The sequence below is a fragment of the Neolamprologus multifasciatus genome, chromosome 15, assembly GCF_963576455.1.
Source record: "Neolamprologus multifasciatus chromosome 15, fNeoMul1.2, whole genome shotgun sequence".
In the NCBI taxonomy this organism is placed as follows: Eukaryota; Metazoa; Chordata; class Actinopteri; order Cichliformes; family Cichlidae; genus Neolamprologus; species Neolamprologus multifasciatus.
This window is the reverse complement of record NC_140453.1, coordinates 4,839,899-4,862,664: the sequence shown is the minus strand read 5'-3', so window position 1 is coordinate 4,862,664 and position 22,766 is coordinate 4,839,899. Positions and strand designations below refer to the sequence as shown.

General features: G+C 40.8%; 1 protein-coding gene and 1 long non-coding RNA gene across 5 annotated transcripts in view; both read left to right on the top strand.

Annotated features, from left to right (window-relative positions):
- LOC146501351 (uncharacterized) overlaps positions 1 to 22,766 on the top strand; it is a 191,311-nt gene that overhangs the window by 10,954 nt on the left and 157,591 nt on the right. The gene's annotated exons all lie outside the window — the stretch shown is intronic.
- The window catches only part of pak5 (p21 protein (Cdc42/Rac)-activated kinase 5), an 85,506-nt gene that overhangs the window by 11,069 nt on the left and 51,671 nt on the right, over positions 1 to 22,766 (top strand). For 2 of the 4 annotated variants that reach the window (XM_085133674.1, XM_085133673.1), the window contains exon 1: positions 15,633 to 17,454. The exons of 1 other annotated variant lie outside the window; for it this stretch is intronic. In XM_085133674.1, the coding sequence (XP_084989800.1) occupies positions 17,400 to 17,454 (55 nt within the window). In that variant the 5' untranslated portion in view covers positions 15,633 to 17,399. Of the gene's footprint in view, positions 1 to 15,632; positions 17,455 to 22,766 lie in introns of those variants that run through there. One more of the 4 variants, XM_085133675.1, reaches the window with a different exon arrangement.

Genomic DNA, 22,766 nt, shown 5'->3' with positions numbered 1-22,766 from the left:
GATGCAGTCTTTGCTGATATTAAAAAAAAAAGAGAGATCCACTCTGAAGCGTACAGCAATAGCATGCTAACACACTCTGTCCCTCTCTCTCTGTCTGTCTTACAGTCAGCATCAGCCGTATTGGCATATTGGCAAATAACATGACATTTACCTTTGGCAGTAGCTAAATGTTTAAAGAGTGTGATGAAGCATTCAAAGGCTTTAATCAGTGGTTTCTTTTAATCATGATCTATTTGTTTTCCTGACACAGAATAATCAAAGAGAACTAAAATATCAGTACCAGCTTTGGCGGTCAGTCAGATTGTTATTTGAAATATTGGTGTTGGTCAAAATTTCACAGTATGCACAAGGAAGCAGCAACCACGTGCATTTTTTTCAGTTTGTAGCTGGTGAAATGTTGCTGTGTGTTAATCTACGGAGAGACAAATTGCACAGCATATAGACTTATTAGCTGTATTCCATGGGGGTTTGTTGTGCGCCTGCTTGCAGGACTTTTATTTTGGAGGAGCTCCAGCATCCTCGCACGGTTGTGGTTATAACACATTCACAACCCTGCCAGAGCGGCAGGCTTCATTTAAACTCCCGGTGTGTTTAGAAAGACCACTCCTTAAGTCGACCGTGAGACGCAGGAAGAAGCGGAGGAGAAAGTCGTACGCCGCTGAAATACAAATGGGTTGCACATCTTTGTTTCACTGCAACAGAGCAAACAAAATGGTCCACCCCTCTGAGGGCAACAGTTAAGGCCAGATTTCTAACTAGATAACAAAGAGATCACGTAGTGATAAAGTGATTACGCCCGAGTTCGTTTGGGAGGATTAGCCAGTTGTTTTTGTTGCCCGTGTGGTCGCATGCCACATGTAGCAGCATATACAGTGAAACCACGGAAAGTAGGTCTTTCACGTAGGTCTGCTGTCTCTGCTCTTTTGTAACGTTCCAGGAGAAAAGGCGGTATTACTGATTGTGCAGTTATTCAGCACGCTACAATGCATTATGAATTATTTTGCTTTGTTTCCTCCCTGTTGTTCTATTATCCTTCTAGCTAAGCCTCTTCGTTTCATCTGCCCTGGACGACTGCGCCACTGTGCATTTCTCTCTCTGTAATTTATCCATCTGCAGAAACAGATCATGTGTATTTGTGTGTGTGCATGTGGGTGTGTGTGTTCAGTCAGTAATAGGAAACGTTGTGTTTAAGGGTGATGATTACTCTGGCCCTTGTGGTTTACAAGTAGACAAGGTAATGATGGCTGTTACTTTCTCAGCTATCTCCAGTCAATCCTCCTGAAGTGAGTTAGTGTGTGTGTGAGAGAGAGAGCATTTGTGTGCTGAACAGTAGGAAATGACTCTGAAAGCTTGGAGGTATTGCTTCTCATTTTCATGAGCGACATCATTTCTGAAGGACAATGAATCACGAGGTCCACCGATCAGCTGTTGCGGTCTACTCATTTCTAACTCAGAGATGACAAAAGTCACTCGTTGATGTTTATCACAGGCTGTGGGCAGGTTTAGTCTGTAAGTGCTGGCCTTGAACTTGTTTAAAACACTGTCTCTGGCTGCCCTTTAAATGCCTCTGTGGCATCCAGCCTGTAGCATCACAAACTACTGGAAAAAGCGATGCTTTGTTAATTGAAGTGCCACCTTATTTCTTACATTTTGGCAGCTATGAAAAGAAATAATAAATTCACTACCCTCCACATCCTTTAAACACTGTTTCAAAATAATCTCTGTCCAGTGAACATTTTAGTGGACTGAATATAAAAATGGACATTGCTGCTGTGGCATGATCCCACAAATAGCCAGGTTTTCTTTGCATTTGCTGGCTTGACAAAACCCCAAACCCCACTCAGACAGATATCACAAAGGTGGTTTTCAAATTTCTTTGTTAACCCATCACGCTGTATGCACGCTCGGATAGAAAGGGGCATTTGACACATCTTTTTCCGCACAAAAATGGATCGAATGAGCACTTCAGTTTAAGATATTATCAGAGGAAAAGGTTGCACAGATGTATAAAGAACATGGAAACCTCAGCGTAGCAATAAAATGCCACACTGTTTGCTGTAAATAAAAACAACAAGAGGTTAATGCTGCATGATCAACAGAAGCATGCTGAGGAAAAAAAAGGTTATGTTGATTTAGGCTTATCAGCAGCATTTACATATTTTCTGAATCACTAACTGAATGCATGCAAATTCCAGGGACAATAGCATGCATGCAGTTTTTGGTGGTGTAACTTTACAACTGCGCTTTGGAGCCCAGTGTTTGTACGCCACAGTTCAACGGGTAAAATATATTCCTGCAATTTATTTGACCATTATTGGAGAAGATGTGTGTCAATATGTGTGTCTGAAGCATGCATGTGGACTTTTATAGTCCTTATGTTGAACTACGTAACAAGAAATTTGTATTTTTTTTGTCATCTACTATCCTGCTTATGCAAAACATCTCTGTGCATGTTGTTAGTCTGATGTGAAGAGAGGCTGCAGAGCAGAACCGTTTATTTAAATGATACCTTAAACATTTAAACGAATTATTAAGATGGAAATGAGTGAGACATTTGTAGAAAAAGAAGGAAGGAAACCAAAACAGAGATGAAGGGAAGATAAACTTGGTTTAGCTATGTGAGCTCTGAGATTTAGACCACACCCAGTCTCACTTGACTTGCACATCTGATTGTCACAGGCTGCGACAGTATTATCTGCTCTGACTTCTGCCTCCTAGGATACAATGATTAAAGCTGTGGAAAACAGATCAAGAGCAACCAAGGAACCATAGAAGAAGGTTTTGCCTTTCACCCCGAGTACCATTAGGAGAGGTTTAGAGCAGCTAAGGGATGCCATCAACTCCAAATAAGAGCTTTATAGCATCATTTTGAATTTCTTGCGTGTTAAGACAAAGCCTTGTACTAAATGTAATCTGCATTTAGCCTTTTATTTTTTGCTTCTGATCCTTTAAAACTTGCAAACTATAACAAAGCGAGATGCAAAGTCATTTCAAACATCTCATTCCTGCTTTTGGTTAGTGTCTTGTGACCCATTTGATTCATCTCGGTGTCTCTTAGGTGGACCTCGGCCACCTAAGGGAACCGTCGGTACTCAGCTGTGAAGCTGCACGGCGACACTACTGGATATAACACTGGTTATATGGGGCGTGCATATCTGTACCTTTTCCATGGGTCTTAGGCCTGAGAACAGACCCAGGCACATATTTCTGTGCGCTCTCACATATCGACACACAGCGGCACTAATCCCGGCCCGTTATCAGTAAGCATCAGCGTGTGAAGTCATGTGGACTGGTATGAGTCTGTGGCTGAGCCTCAAACACTGCGCTGCTGAGATCCGCTGATGAGAACATCTCCGCTGGACTCGTGTCACACCCCGACCCACCACTGCCTGGGGGCCCACATTAGCTCAGAGGCTGTTTGGTGGAGCGGAAAGGCAAGCTATATTTAGCATTACATGTAGTCAAGAACTGCTGTATTCAGGACACCAGGCAAAAGTCAGATGTAGTCAAAATGGTCAACTTTGTTGTTGTTTTTATTACAGTTTTACCCTCCAGAGAACAAAGAGTTACTCTGTTTGCTCTCGAGACTCTAGCTCCAGAACAGATTTAGTTAATCCTCAAACGTTTGTTTTAGCTGTTGAACTACTGAACCCGAGTTCACTGAATATCTCCGTATCGATTTTTATTATTTTTATAACCACGTAGCGGTCAAGGATTTGCCCCGCGCTGCATTCGTTTAGTCTTTCAGAGTGGGTTTAGTGTTCAATTATTCATCACGGGACATAATAGATCAAACTGAAATGATTGTCTCTGTCATGTCGGTCAGCATTTGTTTGGTTTTCTGGAACATGATTTACTTTGTCTGCTCCTCTACACAAACTGGCAGCATGGCCCTGTCACCATTCGCATGCAGGTCCTTTCAGGGTTTGAACTCTGGCCTCTTTGTTGTGAGGGCATCCTGTACCAGTGCATGTGGAGGTGAAAGTGCATTAGCAGAAAATTCAGGAGACAAAGAAATTGAGTTGCAGGTGTTTCTCAGTGTTAGTGTTTTTCTTGGCTCGTGCTCAGGATTTAAAATGGGAAGGAATCCATAACTGTTCTGTTATTTAATAAGAAATTCAGTCTGACAGGCAGTTTAATGTAAAATAATAAGTTCATTTCTCACGTGCTACAGCCTGGCATTGCCTTCACCTGACACCACGAACATATCAGAGAGTAATGTCACCTGACAGTCCACCTTCACACTCTACGGACATCCTTTGTTTCCTTCCTTCTCACTGTCAAGGGTGCAAATGTCAGTGAAGCTGTGGGCGGGGGAACTTTAGCATTTGGCTAGTGCTACAAAGAGGCACAAGCCTACAAACTTTGTTTGTAGAGTCAGGTGTCTTCAAATGTTTCAAGCAGCTTAATAGATACCACCAAAAATGCAAATTGTTTCTGCACAGTTTTACAAAACACGTGTCCTGCTAGGAAAAAGTAGAAACGTGTGATACCTTCACTCTCAGAGGTGAAGCCGCTGACTCCATGTAGGATTGTTTTTTCTTTTCATCTTTTTATAGAAATATCACTCTCCAGAGGAATTTAGGAGATGCAGAATATCTTCCTTGTTTTCTTTCCCACACATCGTGCACGGACTCCGTTTGAAACAACTGAGAAGGAATTGCAGAACTTTAAGACCACGCACTCGGGGGATGTGAAACAAGCACATTTTGGCTGCTTCCAAGCACAGTAAAAGTTACATTTCTTTCATAAATATGGGAAAAATAGTCAGTTAAACCAGAGAAAATAAAATTTTAAAGCGCTCTTTAAGGAACTAAGCTTATCCCAGTGTTTCTTTTTCTGTTTAGCCCTACTGCCATTGGCATATTTCTCCTTTGATTTAAAACATATATATATATATATTTATATATATATATATATATATATATATATATATATATATATATATATATATATATATATATATATATATATATATATGACTATGCTCTAAACAGGCTAGAATTGCTGTGGTAATATAGACAGTGCTAATGTAGGTCAACAGGTTCACCCGTTCCATTTACCATCTGCAGCTAAAGACAAGTGGTGTGGAAGAGAAGATAGTTACACGCAGCGACTGGTTGTAGAAGTGGAGAGAGAAGAAATGATCTGTCCAGTCTGAAGTGGTGGCCTGATCAATGTTTTATAAGTATGGCCACTCTTCTTTGTAGGTTAGACTTATCTTTCCTCCCCCACGTGTGTGCCAATGGTGAAGCTGTGAGTCATAGCGGGCTGTGTTTTTGAGATAATGGCCCACATTGTGTGTGTGTCTGTGTGTGTTTTATATTTTTTCCAGTACAATTGACAAGCAACACAATTAACCAACATTAGTTTTAATTTAGAGACCACGAAACCATTTAATTTATAACATTTGAGACTGAAAAGCAACACTGACAGATTAGTTTATGTTGCTATAGTAGCAGATCTGCTGTGACGTAGAGCAGACACAAATGTGTTCATGCATGGCTTCCTCCACATTTTTAATGTTTCAACATAAGGCTGCAAAGACCGGAGCTTTTATGTAGGGCTGCACAATTTTGCATAAAATGAGAATCACGATTTTTTTGCTTAGAATTGAGATCACGATTCTCTCACGATTTTCTTTTCCAGTATAAATATTTATTGCGCTTATTAACTGCACATCAACTTCGTAACAGTTGAGACTGAACATAAAAACCATAAATAAACATAAAAACAACAAATATCTCACATTTTGTCGTTGCTGCAAAATGTTGTACTGCTTGAAATTGCGTCTCCACCGTTGCTCGACACTGCGTGTATAGAGCAGGTAGTGCAACAATAGAAAAATAGTTGCGGGACGGCACTGTGTAGCGTTTGTCTAGGGTGTTGATCATTTTCCTAAATCCCTCGTTTTGCACAGTGTTGATGGGAGCCATATCTTTGGTCAGGTGATAAGTAATAGCCTCCGTAATTTCTTTGTGCCTGCGGGAGTTCGACGGGTATAGGGAAGCGCTGTATAAGGTTCCCGTTATTGATGTTTGGGTGGTTGACCGGGACGGATTTTCTCCTGTCACTTTCTCGTCATCCCTGACGTGCTCTCCGTTGTTTTTTTCCTGCCGATTTTAGCAGCCAGCTTCTGTATCACGTGGTATAAGGCGCCGCCTTGTTTTCATGCAGATTACGTCCCAGATCAAAATGCGGTACAATCGTCATCGTCTTTTTTTTTCTTTTTTTAAAAAAAATTTGGAAATGAGATCGCACATAAGTATGAATTGAGATCGCGATTTTCTAACGATTAATTGTGCAGCCCTACTTTTATGTATTTTTTTTGTGTGTGTGTGTGTCAAATGGCCTGCATCTCATGTACACTACAAACCAATCAGCTAGAGGCTGTACGTGGATGTGGAGGCCGTGGACATTGCAGACTTCTTCTGTCGGCTGCTCCATTTAGACGTCGCCACAGCGAATCGTCTTCCGCCATCTCACACCGTCTCTTGCATCCTTTTCTGTCACACCAACCCTCAGCATGTCGTCCGTCACTACATCCATGGGCCTTATCTTTGGTCTTCCTCTTTTCCTCCTGCTTGGCAGCTTCATCTTCAATGACCAATATGAGTTATATTTGCTCTCCCTGCTCTTCACATGTTCAAGTGTTACAAGACGGTAGTGAGATCTGCTGTGATGTATGGTTTGTAGATAGTAGCGCTGACAAAAAGACAGGAGGTGGAGCTGGAGGTGACAAATTTGAAGATGGTAGTGACTAGAATGGACAGGATTAGAAATGAGTACATCAGAGGCACAGCTCAGGGTACTGACTTAGAGATGCAAGGATATTGAGTCTGTTGTTGCAAAATCAACTTTCAGATGTTAACTGACTCACTTGGGTGCTTATATTCTGGCAACAAATGAAGGGTTACATGACCTTTAAAATGAGGTCACACTCTGCTCTGCCTCTACACATGATGTGCATGGCTTGCCGGGGATAAAGAGTGACACTTGTCATGGGTTTTAAGCAGCAGGACACACTGCATTGTCCTCCACTGTTAAGGTGAAAACCTCAGGTTGCATCATCCATCAAAGCGGATAGTTTTCCTTAGCACTGTTGGCTGACATGAGGGACTGCTGTGCTCTCAGAGTCATGTTTTGCTGCTCATCAACAATGGATATATAGGTATGTATAAGGCTTCTTTCTCCTGCTTAACCATTCTTGATTAGCAAAATGCTGACTTATGGCTGTATTTCTTATAATTTCCTAAAACCCTTCCGTGAGCGAAAGTGTCTGATCATAACATACTAACTGTGAGGCTGCAGAGTTCAAAAGTGACAGTAAATCTGATGACCTTTTGGAGGCACCCTTCTGTCGCCCTCTGTAACGTCTGTAGTGACAGAACAAAGGCATTTCACTCCAGCTTTCTGCGTGGTCATTTTACCAGTAAACATAACAAAAATTACTGCACAGATATTATCTTTAATCTGCACAATATGCACAAACATAACAGGCTGCCTATTTGATATCAGCTATGGAAACCCATGCAAAGAAGCTCCCGGTGCACAGTTTCTGTGCTGATGTTCATGCCACAGGCCTCTTTTGGTGCTGCACTCCATATTAGTCCCAGTTTCTCACGTGGCCCATTGGGAAAATTCATTGCCTCTAACTGCTTTTGGTGGTCTGTCAGTTTATTCTGCTACAATATTCTCTGAGCCCAAAAGTGATATTTTGGAAAGCTTGGCCAGGTATAGATGAGGACAGTTGTTGACATTGCCGTGATAACTTTATCCATCTCCTCCTGTAATGATCAATAATTCTTTGTCTGAAGTCTAAATGGATTTCTTTTGTTTTTGACATGATGCTTTGTAAAGTGACAGCTCGAACCCTGACGTTTTTACAGTGTTTTTAAAATGGAAAATAGCCCTCAGATTTAACTTGAGTTGTGAGCTTTGAGCATTACATAGTTAAAGCACATGATTGCACAGCAGCGGTTTGTGTCATGGCTCAAGAAAAAAGTGAGTGTTTCGCTGGGGTAATAATATTGACCCTGGTAATTTTTGTTTTTTTCTAAAATAATTCTGTTATTTGTGCAAATAGAAATAATTTTTACTCTCTAAAGAAAACTAGTATGTTTATAAATGCTATTTTATAAAAGCTGCTTTTCTTTCTCTTCAAATCACGGACAAACAGTATCCCACAGCTGTTTATGTTTTTAAACCCATTTTGCACAGAGAGGCATTTTTAAAAAAAAATGTATTGATAGCAATGTTGAATATTATTACACAGGAAAAAAAACAACTACATGTAAAATAATGACACCGTTCTAACAGAACATTTTTCTTGTAAAACAAAGGGGGGCCTAGCAAAAAAAGTTTGGGAACCACTGCTGTAAACACTCCTCTTTGCACTTAAACTACAAAGACTAATAGCTCTACAGTGCGATGTCTGTATGTGGCCATTGCATGCATACTTAAGAACTTGTTACACTGTTTCCCTTTTAAGTCAAACGAGCTTGAAATATTAAAAAGTTGACAGGAAAAAGCTTTTTTGAGCAATCTTTCAAGATCGTGTTAGCTTAATTTGCTACAGTTGATGAATTTTGCTAACGACATTTGTCAGAATCAACAGCAGCCGGATAGAAATGAGAAGCCTTTTATCTACTTGTGCCTAAAACCAATTATTCTTAAAAAATTCATGCCCACTGTGTCAAAAACAAAAAAGTCTGAATGGCTGCTGTCACCGTGCATGTGCCGTATACGTGACAGACATAGCAGCACAACGTTGATGTTGTATGTATGATGTACCCTGAACGTGAACAATGCTTCTAATAATATCACAATCTTTTGTTTTTTTCCAGTTCATTTGTTGCCTGCTTTTTAAGCACCATGACAACCGTTACACACACAAATATGCCTATTTTCATATCCTCAGACTCACATATATAGATGATGGGTCACCCATTTAAACCACAGCCCATGAAATGTAGCTTCCATGCAGTTCAGTAGCTGGCTAAATGCTTAACATCTCAGCCTTAACCATTTTCCCATAACACCAGGAGGGAAGGCTTCTTGCCGAGCTTTCAATAATAAACGATTAAGTTTGGCGTTTAACGTGCTTCAGCAGATAATGGGGTGGAAACAAGGAGGCTATCAAAGAACAAAGTGCTTTTAACTCAGAAAACCACCAACAGGAAGTACACAGGTTTTAATGGTGGGGAGCTCTGGGTTCCAAGCGACATCAATCATAGATGACTGTGGACTTATTTCACAATAATCTAGAGAGTTATTTTTATAGTAACCATTATTTCTGATTCAAGTCATGTCTGAAGATTACATAAATGTAATATTAGTGAAAATTAATGATCCTTTTGTGTTCTAAATAATCTTTATAAAACAGGAAGCCTCAAAGCCCTTCCTTTAGGAAAAAAGTAGATTAAACCGGCTTTTTTTCTGCATATAGGACAAAATCAGAAAATCAGCCTTTTTCCATTTAAGCAACAACACAAAACAACTATTATTTAACCATTATATTCACTATGTGTTCACTTGAAAAGTTATATTCTAGTTATGTTAGGTTCTGGTTAGGTTGTGCACTCTTAGCTAAGCAAAGTGTTTGATCTCCACAGTTGCAAAGGAATGACCAAGAGATTGAGATTTCAGATTATTCCACTTGAGTGCTTCAGTAGGTCTGTGATTTTTCTTGAGCTTTTGGATGCTGATAATTCTGATTTGACTCTTGATTTACAGAGTAGGGCTAGTTGGGGTGGGGCTCATAGCTCCAGTCAGTATTTCAATACTTAAAATCAGTGTTCACTGGAGCAAATAGTAGTGACGCCTAACAGAGGGCGCTGGATACATTTGCACTGTGAGTAAATACTCCATACAATGCAGGCTGGTAATAGAAACGCTCTGTTCTGTTAACAGATCTTGACACCAGGGGGGATGTGCAGTGCTTATTCAAAGAATTGCACAACTACATTGCTTCACCAGAAGGCATTCATTGTAATCACACCCTCTGTAATTACATCTGTCATAACTGCTCTTTATTTATCCACTATATCTGTGGCTTCTTGGACGCAACCATAGCTGACCATCTCTGAAATCTGCACACATGCACACACACGACATGACACAGACAACCAGATGCTAACATAAACAAATAACCAGAGAGTCACAGAGTGCCCTGCAGTGTTGCCAGTCATTCTCTTTATGTCTGACTGCTTCTCAGTGAAATGGCAGGCCTACAAAAAGGCTGCTTCAGTCTCGGGAAAAAAGAAACATTTGTCTCTTCAGTCTAGATGTGGATGCTGTCTGCATACAGATGTTAGCCCTGGGGCACTGAAACTAATACCATATGGCATAGCCTTCCTTTCACGTGCTTGATAGTGTCGATGGCAGGGCTGAATAATGGTTATTCCTTCATTCTTTATCAGTGTACAGGTTCAGATAAGAAGCAGCACTTTATCTACCTTTGCTTATTGGCTAAGGAATCCAATATTATGAGTGTGGGGTTTTTTTTCACAGTGGAGCTTGTTTTTTTCTCGTGTCAGTGTGTTATTGCTCCACATCTCAATCCCTGCAAATTCATTCTGAATAGATGTGTTAGAGAGCTGCATATTTTTGAAGCCTGGACTCAGACAAAGGAGTTGGATGCAAGGAAACGATGCATCTTTGTCCGATAGTTGACTGTACCTGTGTTGTCTTTACCTAAAGTAGAGGCTGTCAAAATGTAAAATCAGTCAATGTAAAATGTTTTTTGAAACATTGAAAAATGAATGCACAGGATTCACTGAAATGATGGTCGGATGATTTTAGTTTGGCTTCATGTGCTATAAGGCTGCCACAAATGATTATTTTGATAGTCGACTAGTCACCGATTAATTTTGCCATTAGTCGACTAATCAGATCATCATCCATTGGACATAAAAGTACAGCTTATTGCACCAGCAGCATCTGCTCTTATATAACTATCATTAGCTTACAGCTTTAATTGTTTAAGGTATGTGCTAACTAAAAATAAAGACAAGATGATAGTTTATTAAATTTTAATGAAATTTGCAGATTGTTTTGGTGGAGTTTAATAAACTCCTTGCTATCTAAAATATAACAGGACACCGGAGTATATTCTCGAGCATCTCACACTTCTGATAATCAGTTGTCTTCTTGATGTTTAATCAGCTGTGTAAAAACTATAACTTTAATCTCAGCCAAACCGATTTACTCAGGAACAAATAAAACACTAAAAAAAAGCCAAACAATAACATTTTTAAGTTATCTAAGTGACTTATATATCATGTTTAACCTGAGTAGCGAAAGATGGCGGTGGGTTTAGCCTTGTCCCCGGCTAGCTATCGAGCTAGTGCAGGGGTGTCCAAACTTTTTTCACTGAGGGCCACATACATAAAAATATAGGAGGGGCTGGGCCACTTACTAGGAATTAGGTATATAACCTTAACTTTAGTGTATTAAACTTAGAAAAATCACTTACAAGTGGTCGAATATATTATATTGTTGAATATAATTAAAGACAAAACTGCCTTCATCACAGCTTTCCATAAATGGATCTTTATTGATTTATTCAGAAAAAGCTTTGGTAGCTCATTCTCAGAACAGCAGCCTCAGATTTCTTCTTAGACAGAAGATTTACAGCACAGAGAAAAAACAATAAAGGGGAAAATGGGACGGGCACATTTCAAGTTTGTTATTTAAGTTATTAGGCTTAGCAACACACCTATTAACGTTCGTTTGAAACCGTTATCAACATTAACAGATTGAACTGAACTTAATAACAGGAGTGCATATAATTTTAGTAAATTATTCTGGTGAGTATCAGCTGCGCTGGGTATGTAAATCGGGACATCCAGCCGCGGTGCTGATCGCCACTCGTGCCAAAAATCCAGACAAATGTCACTTGATCAACGAGCAAATCTGCATCAGATGAGATCAGCTGACTTTGCGTGTACGTGGGCAGTGCACAGCGGTGTGTACTCTGTGTGTTAAAAAGAAAAGCGCATATAAGAAAGTGGTGTGCAAAAGCAGGGTAGTGACAGAATTGATGCGCATTATTGATATTTGAAGCATGTGTACCTGCACATTAACACACGGGTACTGTGGAATATATTTTTTACTCACCTAAAGTGCTCGTCCACTCCCCGCAAAAAAATAGCAGCTGTGCGGTGTCTGTGGCATCAGTGCTCTCATCGCATGCGATGGAGTAAAGATCAAAAGCACAGCTTTATCAGACAGTTGCAGTTTAATGTTGGCTGACAAGTCTTCAGCAACTGGATTTCTGGACATGCTGACGTTGTTGACGGGCGCATTATTTTGGTGACTTTAACGAGGCCGTGTTTTATGAGGTCTCCATCTGAAAAAGGCTTGCCATGTCTTGCGATGAGTTGGGCGACCTCATAGCTGGCTATTGTAGCCTTTTCCTGGACCTTTTGAGCACGAAAAAATTACTGTTGCTGACCCCGCAGGAGAGATACCCTTTGCTTTAATTTCTGCTCTCGCTCAGCACCAGTGTAGGATGCATAGGCCTGATGTTTGGTTTCATAATGACGTCGTACATTATACTCTTTCATAACTGCCATAATTTCAGTGCAGATCAAACAGACACACTTCCCCTTGAATTCTTTGAAGAAATATTCACTCTCCCACCATGTCTGAAATTTTCTGCATTCACTTTCTACCTTTCGCTTCTTTGGTTCTGCCATGTTTAGTAACTAACTTGGGCTAAATTTCTTCTGTGATTGTCCTTTTTGGTGGAGCAACTGCCTCGATCGACAGTAGCTCCCCCTGGTGTTAAAACGAAGAAGTGCAATACACTCAAGTAAAAGTTGACGTGCGGGCCATATTCGATTCTATTTATAAAATTACTTGCGGGCCAATTAAAAATGGATCGCGGGCCGCAGTTGGCCCGCGGGCCGGAGTTTGGACACCCCTGAGCTAGTGGGTAACAAACGTCTCCGAAAACGTCGGAGCGCTTTTGAAAATATGTGGTGTCTTGATAAACTGAGCAGATATTTGAGGTTTATACAGTTACATTCTCGCCTGAAAATATGTTAAACGTTTATTTTGTGACCCAGAAAGAATAATAAGAGTAATATTAAAACTAACTAGCTGCTGCCATTGTTGGAAACTGAGCTGGGCTGCGCTATGAATTCTGGGACACAGCTACTTCTTCTTCTTCGGGGTTTAACAGCAGCTGGCATCCTTGTACATGCAGTGCTGCCATCTTCTGTTTCAGTCTGTTATTACACTCTTAAATCCTACTACTTATTCCTGCGTCTTTTGTGATCTTACAAAGCTTCAAACGACGCATCGACTATTAAATCAGTCGTCGACGATTTTGATAGTCGATGTAATCGTGACTAGTCGACTAATCGTGGCAGCCCTAATGTGCTATAATAAATAATAAGAACTGGATTCTTGGTGAGGAAAAAAATAATAATGTAAAGATCAAAACTCAACAGCTTTACAGACCTCTTTAGTTATTGTAAAAAATAATTAAAAATATTTTTTAATACAGTATTAAAGTAATTTATTATTTTGCTTTGAATATATGTTTGGTTAAAGGTTGTAATACCTCAGTTGAACCCTGGGATGGGATAAAATTGGCATGAAAGGCTGAGTAGCGGTGACATAATCCAGCTCTCGTAATACAGTCATGTTTGGCCTGAAGATTTGTCTTGTTTATTAAAACAGTCAACAGCTGAAGCAGCAGCAGCAGATGTGATGCGTAATCATGCTTCCCACTTTTCGAAGACACCACTATGTCTGATGCCCATCACAAATCAGCAGCGGGCTGCAATAAAATCATGTTTAGCGCAACGCTGCTGCGCAGTAAAATAAGATTAATTGTTTGTATGATGACCGATATCAGCGGAGGGATAAAAAATTTAATTATATACTTGGTCAGGAGTAAGATGAATTGTTAGATCAACAGATAGAGTTATATTGTGCATATTGAGAAGTGCTAACATCCGAATGAGTTTTATGACTTAATAATCAACCTGTGGTCATAAACTAAATATATGTATTATCAAAAGGATGAGTTGTTGTGGTGCCTGGGTTTAGTTTAAAAGTTAGGAGCATTGATATTTGAAGGTGGAAGTATGGCTCCTTCACATTGTCTGATGGTATTCTGGGCTAACTGAAAGCAGCTCTGGTGCACACTGGAGGGATACTGTATCCGATCTTCCCTGGAAATGCCTAAGGAGGAGTTGGAGGTTGGGGCTGGGGAAGAGGATTTAATAATCTACTGAGCTTGCAGCAGAAGCATGCAAAAGCTCTGGGTAGTCATGTTCAGCTGGTTTATACAAGAACATTTGTATTGATTGGTTCTTCATAAAGCAGTAATATTAGAAGGTTCTCATTTTTTGTGAGATTTCATCTTCGATTCACATCATGTCTCTTCTTTTCAATGACTTTTATAAGAGATTTAGTTTTGGGTCAGCCTTCTACTTTAATGTGCTTTTAAAGGGAGAAAACACAGCTATACACATATATACATATAGACATGGTTACACATCTGCACATGCGCTTTCTCAGGCAGTGATATGCAGTCTTCTGTCCTCAGGACTGCAAAGATCTCATTTAGATAACTCTCCTGATCTCTCGGTACCTCCCAGAGTCACCCTTCTTTGCTGTATCCATCTATTATGTTACCACACGGTGAGATAACAACTTTAGCTGATCCTTTCCCTCGATAGTGAGAGATCGGTGAGAGACCTGAAGAAAGCAGCTGACCTGGATAGCTCCCTTTCGCAAATGTTTCTGTCATTTGCAGTGATTGTGATTGCGTCAAGCATCACGCTGCATCTGTATTGTGACAGCTACGATGTACCCGCTCATTAGACAGGTGGAGGGTATTGATGCTCTTAAAGAGTGTGGTACTTAGCCGTGAAATGCTATCATTTTAACCGTCTATTTTACTTATATAGTCTGAAGCTTCCCACCTCCAGAATGCTTATGTTGCCATCTCCATATGTGACTGCGTATATAAGATGTAGATATGGAATTAAATTTACAGTCTTTCCTTAATCTAACCAGTGTTTTAATAGTGACAAACCACATGATAAACACAATTATTCATAATTTATATAATTATTTTTTGTATAACGACAAATTTTCCCTTTTGAACAAAGGAAAAAAACTGATATCGTTTTTTATTGCATGAACTCCAAAAATTCAACCATTGCTTAAAATTGACCATTTAAGGTTTGAGTGTTTTGTTCTTCGAATGTTAAGAGCCAGTGACTGCAAATAATTTCAAACTGTTGCCCTAACAGTACTTGACATTTAGCATTTGATTTTATTGGTCTGTGGTTGTCAAGGGGAGTGGGACAGTACTTCACTTTGAGAATGCCACAGAAAACTGCAAGATGAACGGCCTGACATACTGACATCTATAAGACTGATAAATCAGTTAGAAAAATGACATACATCATTACATCCGGATTTAATGATTCACAATCAGTCAATCAGATGAAAAGCTGATATTTTGCAAAATAAGCCAAATTTATTTAATGACAAGTATTTATAGCTAAGCCCCATTTACATGATTGGAGACCATTAAGGGCCATCTTGCAACCATCTGGTGGATTCCACAAAAAGTTGGTGAGTGGTTGATGGAGGTTTCTGGCACTCACGTGTGTGAAATTGGATATAGAGATGTTTGTGGCGCTGCACCAAAAATACCTCCTCGTGCTTTGTGCTTTTGGTTGCTAGCAGGTTGCAAGCTAGCAACCCGGACGACCCCAACTTGTCTGCAAACACTGGCAAATTTATTGCCAGGCAGAGGTGAACTGTGAAATGTGCAACGCAAACTGGAACATGACATGGCTTGCCTTCAAACTTTGAGCTCTTTTAACATGGGTTGGGTTGCAGCAGTAACTGGTAAAGTAAAAACAGTCCTCATTTATCATGACAACACAGATAAATGTCATACATAATTTGTTTCCTTTGTTCCCAAGTGATTAACCAAAAAGAACCCCAAACGGTCAGAGTTCACTCCTTTGAAGGAAGAAATGTATCCTGTAATATTTGTTTCAGGTCTTCAGGAAGAAGCGGACCTTGAATTCTTGATGTAACATGACACAAAATGCTTACAGTTAAATTTGTCTGCAGAAACACATTTTTTGTGTCTCATTTCCCAACTATTAAAACACATACCAACGAGTACCTGCTAAAAATGAATGTTCTTTCAGATGGAAGTTCATTGCTTTCTTTGTGCCTCCAATTCAGTTTTTCAGTAATGCATTCAGATATACTCCACATCCATGTGCAGCACAACCAGCAGCAATCTCTGCTCAAGCCTGAAATGTACCGTATCATCAGCCTTGCACTCCACGAGTATACATTAGATATACTAAACTTGCAGATTTCTTTCAGCCCTTGGCTTTTGCTCAGGCTACCTTTTTTCACATTGGCATTATTTGAAAACAACAGTGCATTCAATATTTTATTTGTATTTGGCCTGCTGCCTTGCATAGGTGTCATTTCCCATCCCCTCTTTCTCTCTCTCTGTAAGGGAAAAATGCTGTACAGTGTTATCCTGACAGCCTGGCACTGCCTCTGTGAGACTGTTTGCCCTCAGCACAAGGCCTGTCCGCGGCTGCCACCGCTCAATGTCCCCTTCGCGTCGGCAAACGGCCACACTGTCACAGTCTCTGACTGGACCAGCTGTTTTTTTCTCTCTCTTTCTTCCATCTTATCTCCTCCGTCACACTCTCTGTCTTCCTCCCTGTGACTTGTCGTGTGAAAGAAGCAGTGATAGGCGGCCTGGTGATGCAGCTCTTGACACAAACGTTGATATCCGCACACGCTGGCATCGGTGGGAGACAGTTTTTATGTGTGTGTGTGTTGGCCAAAGCGACCAGCACACAAACACCATCCTGTGGATTGTGGGAACGCAGAGGACACTTACACTCTGTTGTTTTTGTGCTTCTGTTGATGGACACGTAAGTAGGAGGAGGACAGTGAAGGTCAGAGGCAGCTCAGTTTGGGACGCGGCCGGTCAAACCCAGTTAGACAAACAATAAACGTAAAATGGGATGGATCCAGGCTTAAGCTGTCTGGCCGTGCCTCGGCCCGGTCTGCTGGCGTAGGCACTTTTCGCGTCCTGTGCATCTCACATTGGGAGTTATCAGAGCATACAGGCAGGGTAGCATTACTAGTAACAGTTCGCCAGGGAACGCAGAGGGTCCCGAATGTGACCTGATTTGTCAATTCGATGACTTCTCAGAAGCATCGCTCCACCGGGGGGGAATCATCAGCTTACAACTGGAGAGGTGGACTCGCTGTTTAGTGGTTTTTGTGCAAAGAAAATTGAGGCGCATAATGGATTTGTCAGGAGTGTAATTCGACATCAAAGCGAAACATCTGAGGAGCACTTAATTGTCTGCCTCATTATGGCCTACCCAGAGAGCTTTGATTGGCTGAAAGAGACCGTCGGTTTGTTGCCAGGTAAGACCTCTGATTCACGCAGTCTGTGTGTAATTTGACAAAAGGTATATTTATAATCAGAGCGGGAGCTTCCCATTGCTCCCCAAAATCTTTAAACCTCATTTGAGAGAGGAATGTTACAAACTGTTGTGAACAGTTTGCAAATGATAACATTTTTTTTAAAAAGCCTCTCCATCAGACCGAGTTGTTTACCACTCAACGAAACACATCTTTCGGGAACGGAAGGTGAAATGCATGTCGGTGTAAACAGTTTTGGGAGCCAATTAAATCATCTGAAGGAACAGGGCGAAGAGAGAACAAGTGAATGCAAATGAGAGAGAAGTGAGCAGCAGACAACAGAGCAGGGCAGGACAAAAGAGGAAGAGGGGGAACAAAGACTACCTGTGAGGATGCACGGACACATTTGCTTCTCACTTTGCTTATTTGCCACCACTTCAAGTAAATCTAAACAGAAACACTGGTAATTTCTTGGCAAACCGGGCTTAGGCTTTCACTCTGAACCTGTTGACCTTTTAATTAAATTAGGAGTTCCTCCTATTCTCTGTAGGAACAAAGTAGAGAGCCCCTCCCTCAGCTTGTTTATCAGAAGGCATTTGTGTCCTTTTTCATGTTGCGTTTTAAATTATGCATGAAATGTATTTGCATATTTAGTGCATGAGCGAATGCTCTGCGTCTCGATACCAAATTATGCTTCTAAATTACAATCTAAAGGACAGAAAATTAATGTGCTCTTTGGAAAACACGATGAATACACTCTGCTGCCACAGAACATTAAAGCGTGCGCTTAGGAACCAAAAATAGATACGGCGTGTATACAAGACGCAGACAACACGAATACTGACACACACACACACACACACGTGCAGACTCTCCGGTTCACTGCGGTGTGTGTGTCTGTTGAGGTGTTGTTGTACAGAAGGGGAAATGCCTGTGGAGGCTCAGATGGTGACAGATGGTTTGGAGACAAATCAGCCTGGGAGTCAGGATCTCTGCCCTGGGACCAGTAGCCCATTTAAGTGTGTTGGTGTATATAGCGCGTGTGTGTGTGTGTGTGTGGTTACTGTGAATCCCATTAAATGACGTTGAAGGCTAATTGTTAATACATTTGAATGCATTTGCATGAGCATTTGGATGGCTGAGCATCTCCCTTTTTTGTGTGTAGAGGATGTTAAATGTTACGTAATGCTCCTCGTAACATCAAATGACATTGCTTTGACAGATTAAACGGTATGCAGGCACCAGTGTGCTTTTTTTAGATATTCACGCTTCTTTTATTTATGAACAAATGAATACAACACACTCAGATGTAAAGGTAAACAGTTTGCATCAGCATCCTAAACTATCTCTTTAGTGCAGTAGTGTTTGTGTGCTTAGCTTTTAGTAGTTGTGTAGCTTCTAAAAGAAATCAGTGTTTGCATTACAAACAGTACTCTGCTTATTACCAGTTGTTTTCAGCCATACTCTTGCGCTGAGTTACAGTGGATATAAAGAGGCAGGATGCTTTATTATAGCTTCATTAGCTGTTCGAGTAAACTGCTTTACCCTCCTGTGCAGTGCGGTGAGAAATCCGATCGAGGCCGCTCACCGCACACGCAGTCACAGCTCGCTGCAGTTCAGCACAGCTGGAATGACGGTGCTGCAAATCTCTAATCTCTGCCATATATTACCAGGTGCAGTTTTTCATCAGAGTGACATTGTTACTCTTTGGCGGGCTAACCTTGCAGGCATTAGTGTGGAACTTCTCAAAGTGCTTTACAATCCGCCCATAAATTACAGCTCAAGAGGTGCTTTGTACGGCAGCCTGGAGAAGTTGTGCAGTAAGTAGTTCCTCTGGCTTCTGCGTGGCAGCGATTCCCAGTGGGCTCTACGCTTCAAGTACATCTCAGTCTGAACTTGTTTTGTGACTGTTGTGAGAAAGAAGCTGCTAAAAGCTCTGCAGGAGTACGTTTGGGCTGGGCGAGTACATGAACATGTGTCTCCATCTGCTGTCTAACACACGTTCGGTGCTGTGTTTATGTGTGTCTGTCTGCATGTGTTGTTGTGTCTCCTTACTGCTGAGCTTGGCCTAGACGACTTAAGTCTTACTAGCCTTTAATAATCTTATTCCCGAGAAGCATCTAGGTCATGGGTTTCCACCTTCACTATGGGTTGCTTACCCAGTGCAAGAAGGAAAGCAGAAAACATTTTGTGAAATGAAAGCTTCATTAAAATATCCCTCTTGTTTAGCCATTTACTGTAATAGATTTTATTCATATTGATAACACTGCTGGATTTACCACTACACACCTATTTAAAAACAAAAATCAGTTTCAGTTACCCTCAGACAGATAAAACAAACTAGCTAGCTTGCTAGCCGCTAAAAGCGCTAGCTAATTAGCGTGCTGTTTGGTTCAGTGTCTATAAATTAGTTTGGTTCTCATTAACCACTATTTTCTTGTCAAACAAGGACTAAGAGCTGCATACAATCGTTTGAAAAATAAACTTTTCACAGGATTAGAGTTTTGTGGAAAAAAGGAAGTTTATGTAACAGCCACGTGATGCTAATCAAATGATTTACTAAATGATCATCATGATCAGTTTGCTTGTCTGTAGCAAGCAATGTCACCCCAATGTCAGATCGTGCAATGCTCTGAGAAACTGCAAAGATCCCAAGAGCTCAATCTCAGACTCTGTGGGCGTCAGTTAGCATGTTAAATGTTGAAGTTAATGGCATTAAAGTTAGAAAAAATAGACAAGAAGCCTTTGTTTGGGAGGGTTACCAGGAGAAAGCCTTTTTTTTCCTTTAAAAAAAACATGGCAGCACAGCTTAGGTTTGCTTAGTTGCTCAATCACCTCATACTAACTGCCGAGCATGGTGGTGGAGAGGTGATGATTTGGGCTTTGCAGCAACAGAACCTGGGCCCTTTGAGTCAATCATGAATTTGTATACCAAAGTATTCTAGAGTCAAAGGTGAGGCGATCTGTCTAACAGCTAAAGCTCGGCTTAAATTGGATGATGCAAGAGGACAATAAAGACAAACACAGCAGCAAATCTTCAGTGGAATCACTGAAAAATAACACGATCAAGGTGTCGCATTGGTCCGGTCAAAGTCCAGACTTCGACCTGACTAAAATGCTAAAGAGATCTGCATAAATGCAGTCTCTCACAGCAATGTGAAAGTCTGGTAAGAGAGAGTTGGACACCTGGAGTTGCATGGAGAGTGGCTGGGGCGCCCAAATAACTGGACGAGCACACCCACACACACTGACCAGTCTGATTAGTACTTCCGCTGTGGTTCTTAGTTGGATGTGGCGTTATAGGATGTGTTTTTGTTTTTGTTTGCATGTTGCTCTAAGGTAACAAGAGCTTCGCTTACTGCATTTGTCAGCTGATGATTCAGTGCAAGTCTGCGATCATCCTCTGTTTAGTCATCGTGCGCTGTCCTGCAGTGATGGCAGAAGACTAACTCTGTGGAGGACGCTTCCTCTGACACGAGCCGCGTTTCAGCTTCATCCTTGGCGTTGTCTTCATTAAATGTATTTTGTGAATGTCATTTCCAGTGGACATAACGTCTGCATGTCAGTACTGCATCACTTCTTAATGTAGCCACTTAGTGTGCACGCCCCAAAAATAGCAACAAGGTTAGAACCTTGGCTTGATTTGTGGAGGTTTAAGTGGACATCGGCCAAAATTGGAAAGGGTTGCTGACACATCCTCCTTACGTAAGAGATTTGTAGCTCAGCACAAAATGGAAAAGATAAAGATTGAGGATCGTTAGTTCTTTATCAGGGGATACCTGCATTTAAATTGTTTTGTGAATCAAGCTGAAAGACAACGAGCAATCTTTCCAGATGTACCTCTGCGATAGACGCTTTCTTAATATGCAGTTGTTTACTGCAAGGAGTCATTTGTTAATTGTGGTATGCACATGTACTTGTGTTGCTCTCACACTCGAGTCACAGTTGTGGTTAAATGTTCAGTCCTGATCAGATCATGAGGAATATGACAAGTTATGTTTTGATTACACGGGTATATTCTTTTCATTAAAAGTACTTTTGCTCACAAATGAAAGCATCGTTGAAGCGAGCTTACAGTGACTGCACTGTAGAAGGCAGAGTTGTGTAAACATGCCTGTGGGATGAAGCTTCTATCTATGACTTAGCACCCTTTGATCCAGTATAGACTTTTCTAAAGGCAGCCGTGTGCTGCATAATAATCTGTTGTGCTGTGATTGTGATGCATGCAGTGCAGCGCATTGCTAGCACAAAAGACTTTAGGCTTCCGTCCTCTTTCCATGTTTGTCTTTTTTTTTCTTCTTCTTCTTTCTTCTGGTAGCATTTGTTGAGATCCCTTCCTAAACTCCTTCCCATGCTCCTCCTCTGCTCTCGTGTTCTACCCTTATCAACTCTCCTACCCCATTTTTATCAATCTATCTTTCCATCTTTCCTGTTTGAGGCCGCTAATTTGATCTGTCTGTCCGTCCTGCTGGGAAGAAAGGAAATGATTGAGAAAGATTTCCATGATTACTTTGCCTTGCCTGTTTAAAGTTGCATTTAGAGAAAGACTCTTTGGTGACTTCTGTCATTGCATCTGTTGAAGTGGCACTACCAGGTCAGAAGAGTTAGTCATTTGATATACCGCTCTGCAGATTTACTTAGAACGTTTGAGGTAGCAGCCGGCATGTTTGTAATATTTTATTCAAAAACGTGCTTTAATTTTATAAAATTTTATAGAGCACAATGCTGCACAGTGAGATCAAAGTGTTGGTGGAGGGAGAGTTTCTGTATCTATGAGGGTCAGATACAGAAGGACAGAAACTATAAAACATATTTCCTCAACCAATCTTTCTTAAAAAAACCTTTAATGGTGATTTTTGTTCATATTCTAATATATGTAAAATATGTGTCTACTATCATTCTTGCACTAAGACATTATTTACTACCTAAACTAAAAATTTTTTTTAAAAAGTGCTTTAAATGTTTGCTCTTTGTTTATGATATAGCGACGTGTCTTTCTTTAGCGCCTCCGAAAACTGAAAAGCAAAGCAAAAGTGTAAGGAACAAATCGCACATTGTTTATCTGCCGTTACATAAGCTCCTCGCATTCTGACTGGCTGTTTTGCTGCCTCTTATCTAAATTACAAACATAAGTATACAATTTGTGTGCAACACAGCTAGGCGAATGACCCGCAGTCATTCACTGCTCAGACAGTTTGCAGGCTACTTTAGCTGCTCGGCTACATATACAGGAAATGACACGTAAATATACCCGCAAATGCAACTGTGCTCTATTGTGATTTTGGCGTCAACCTCACTCTTCAGCACTGCTGACA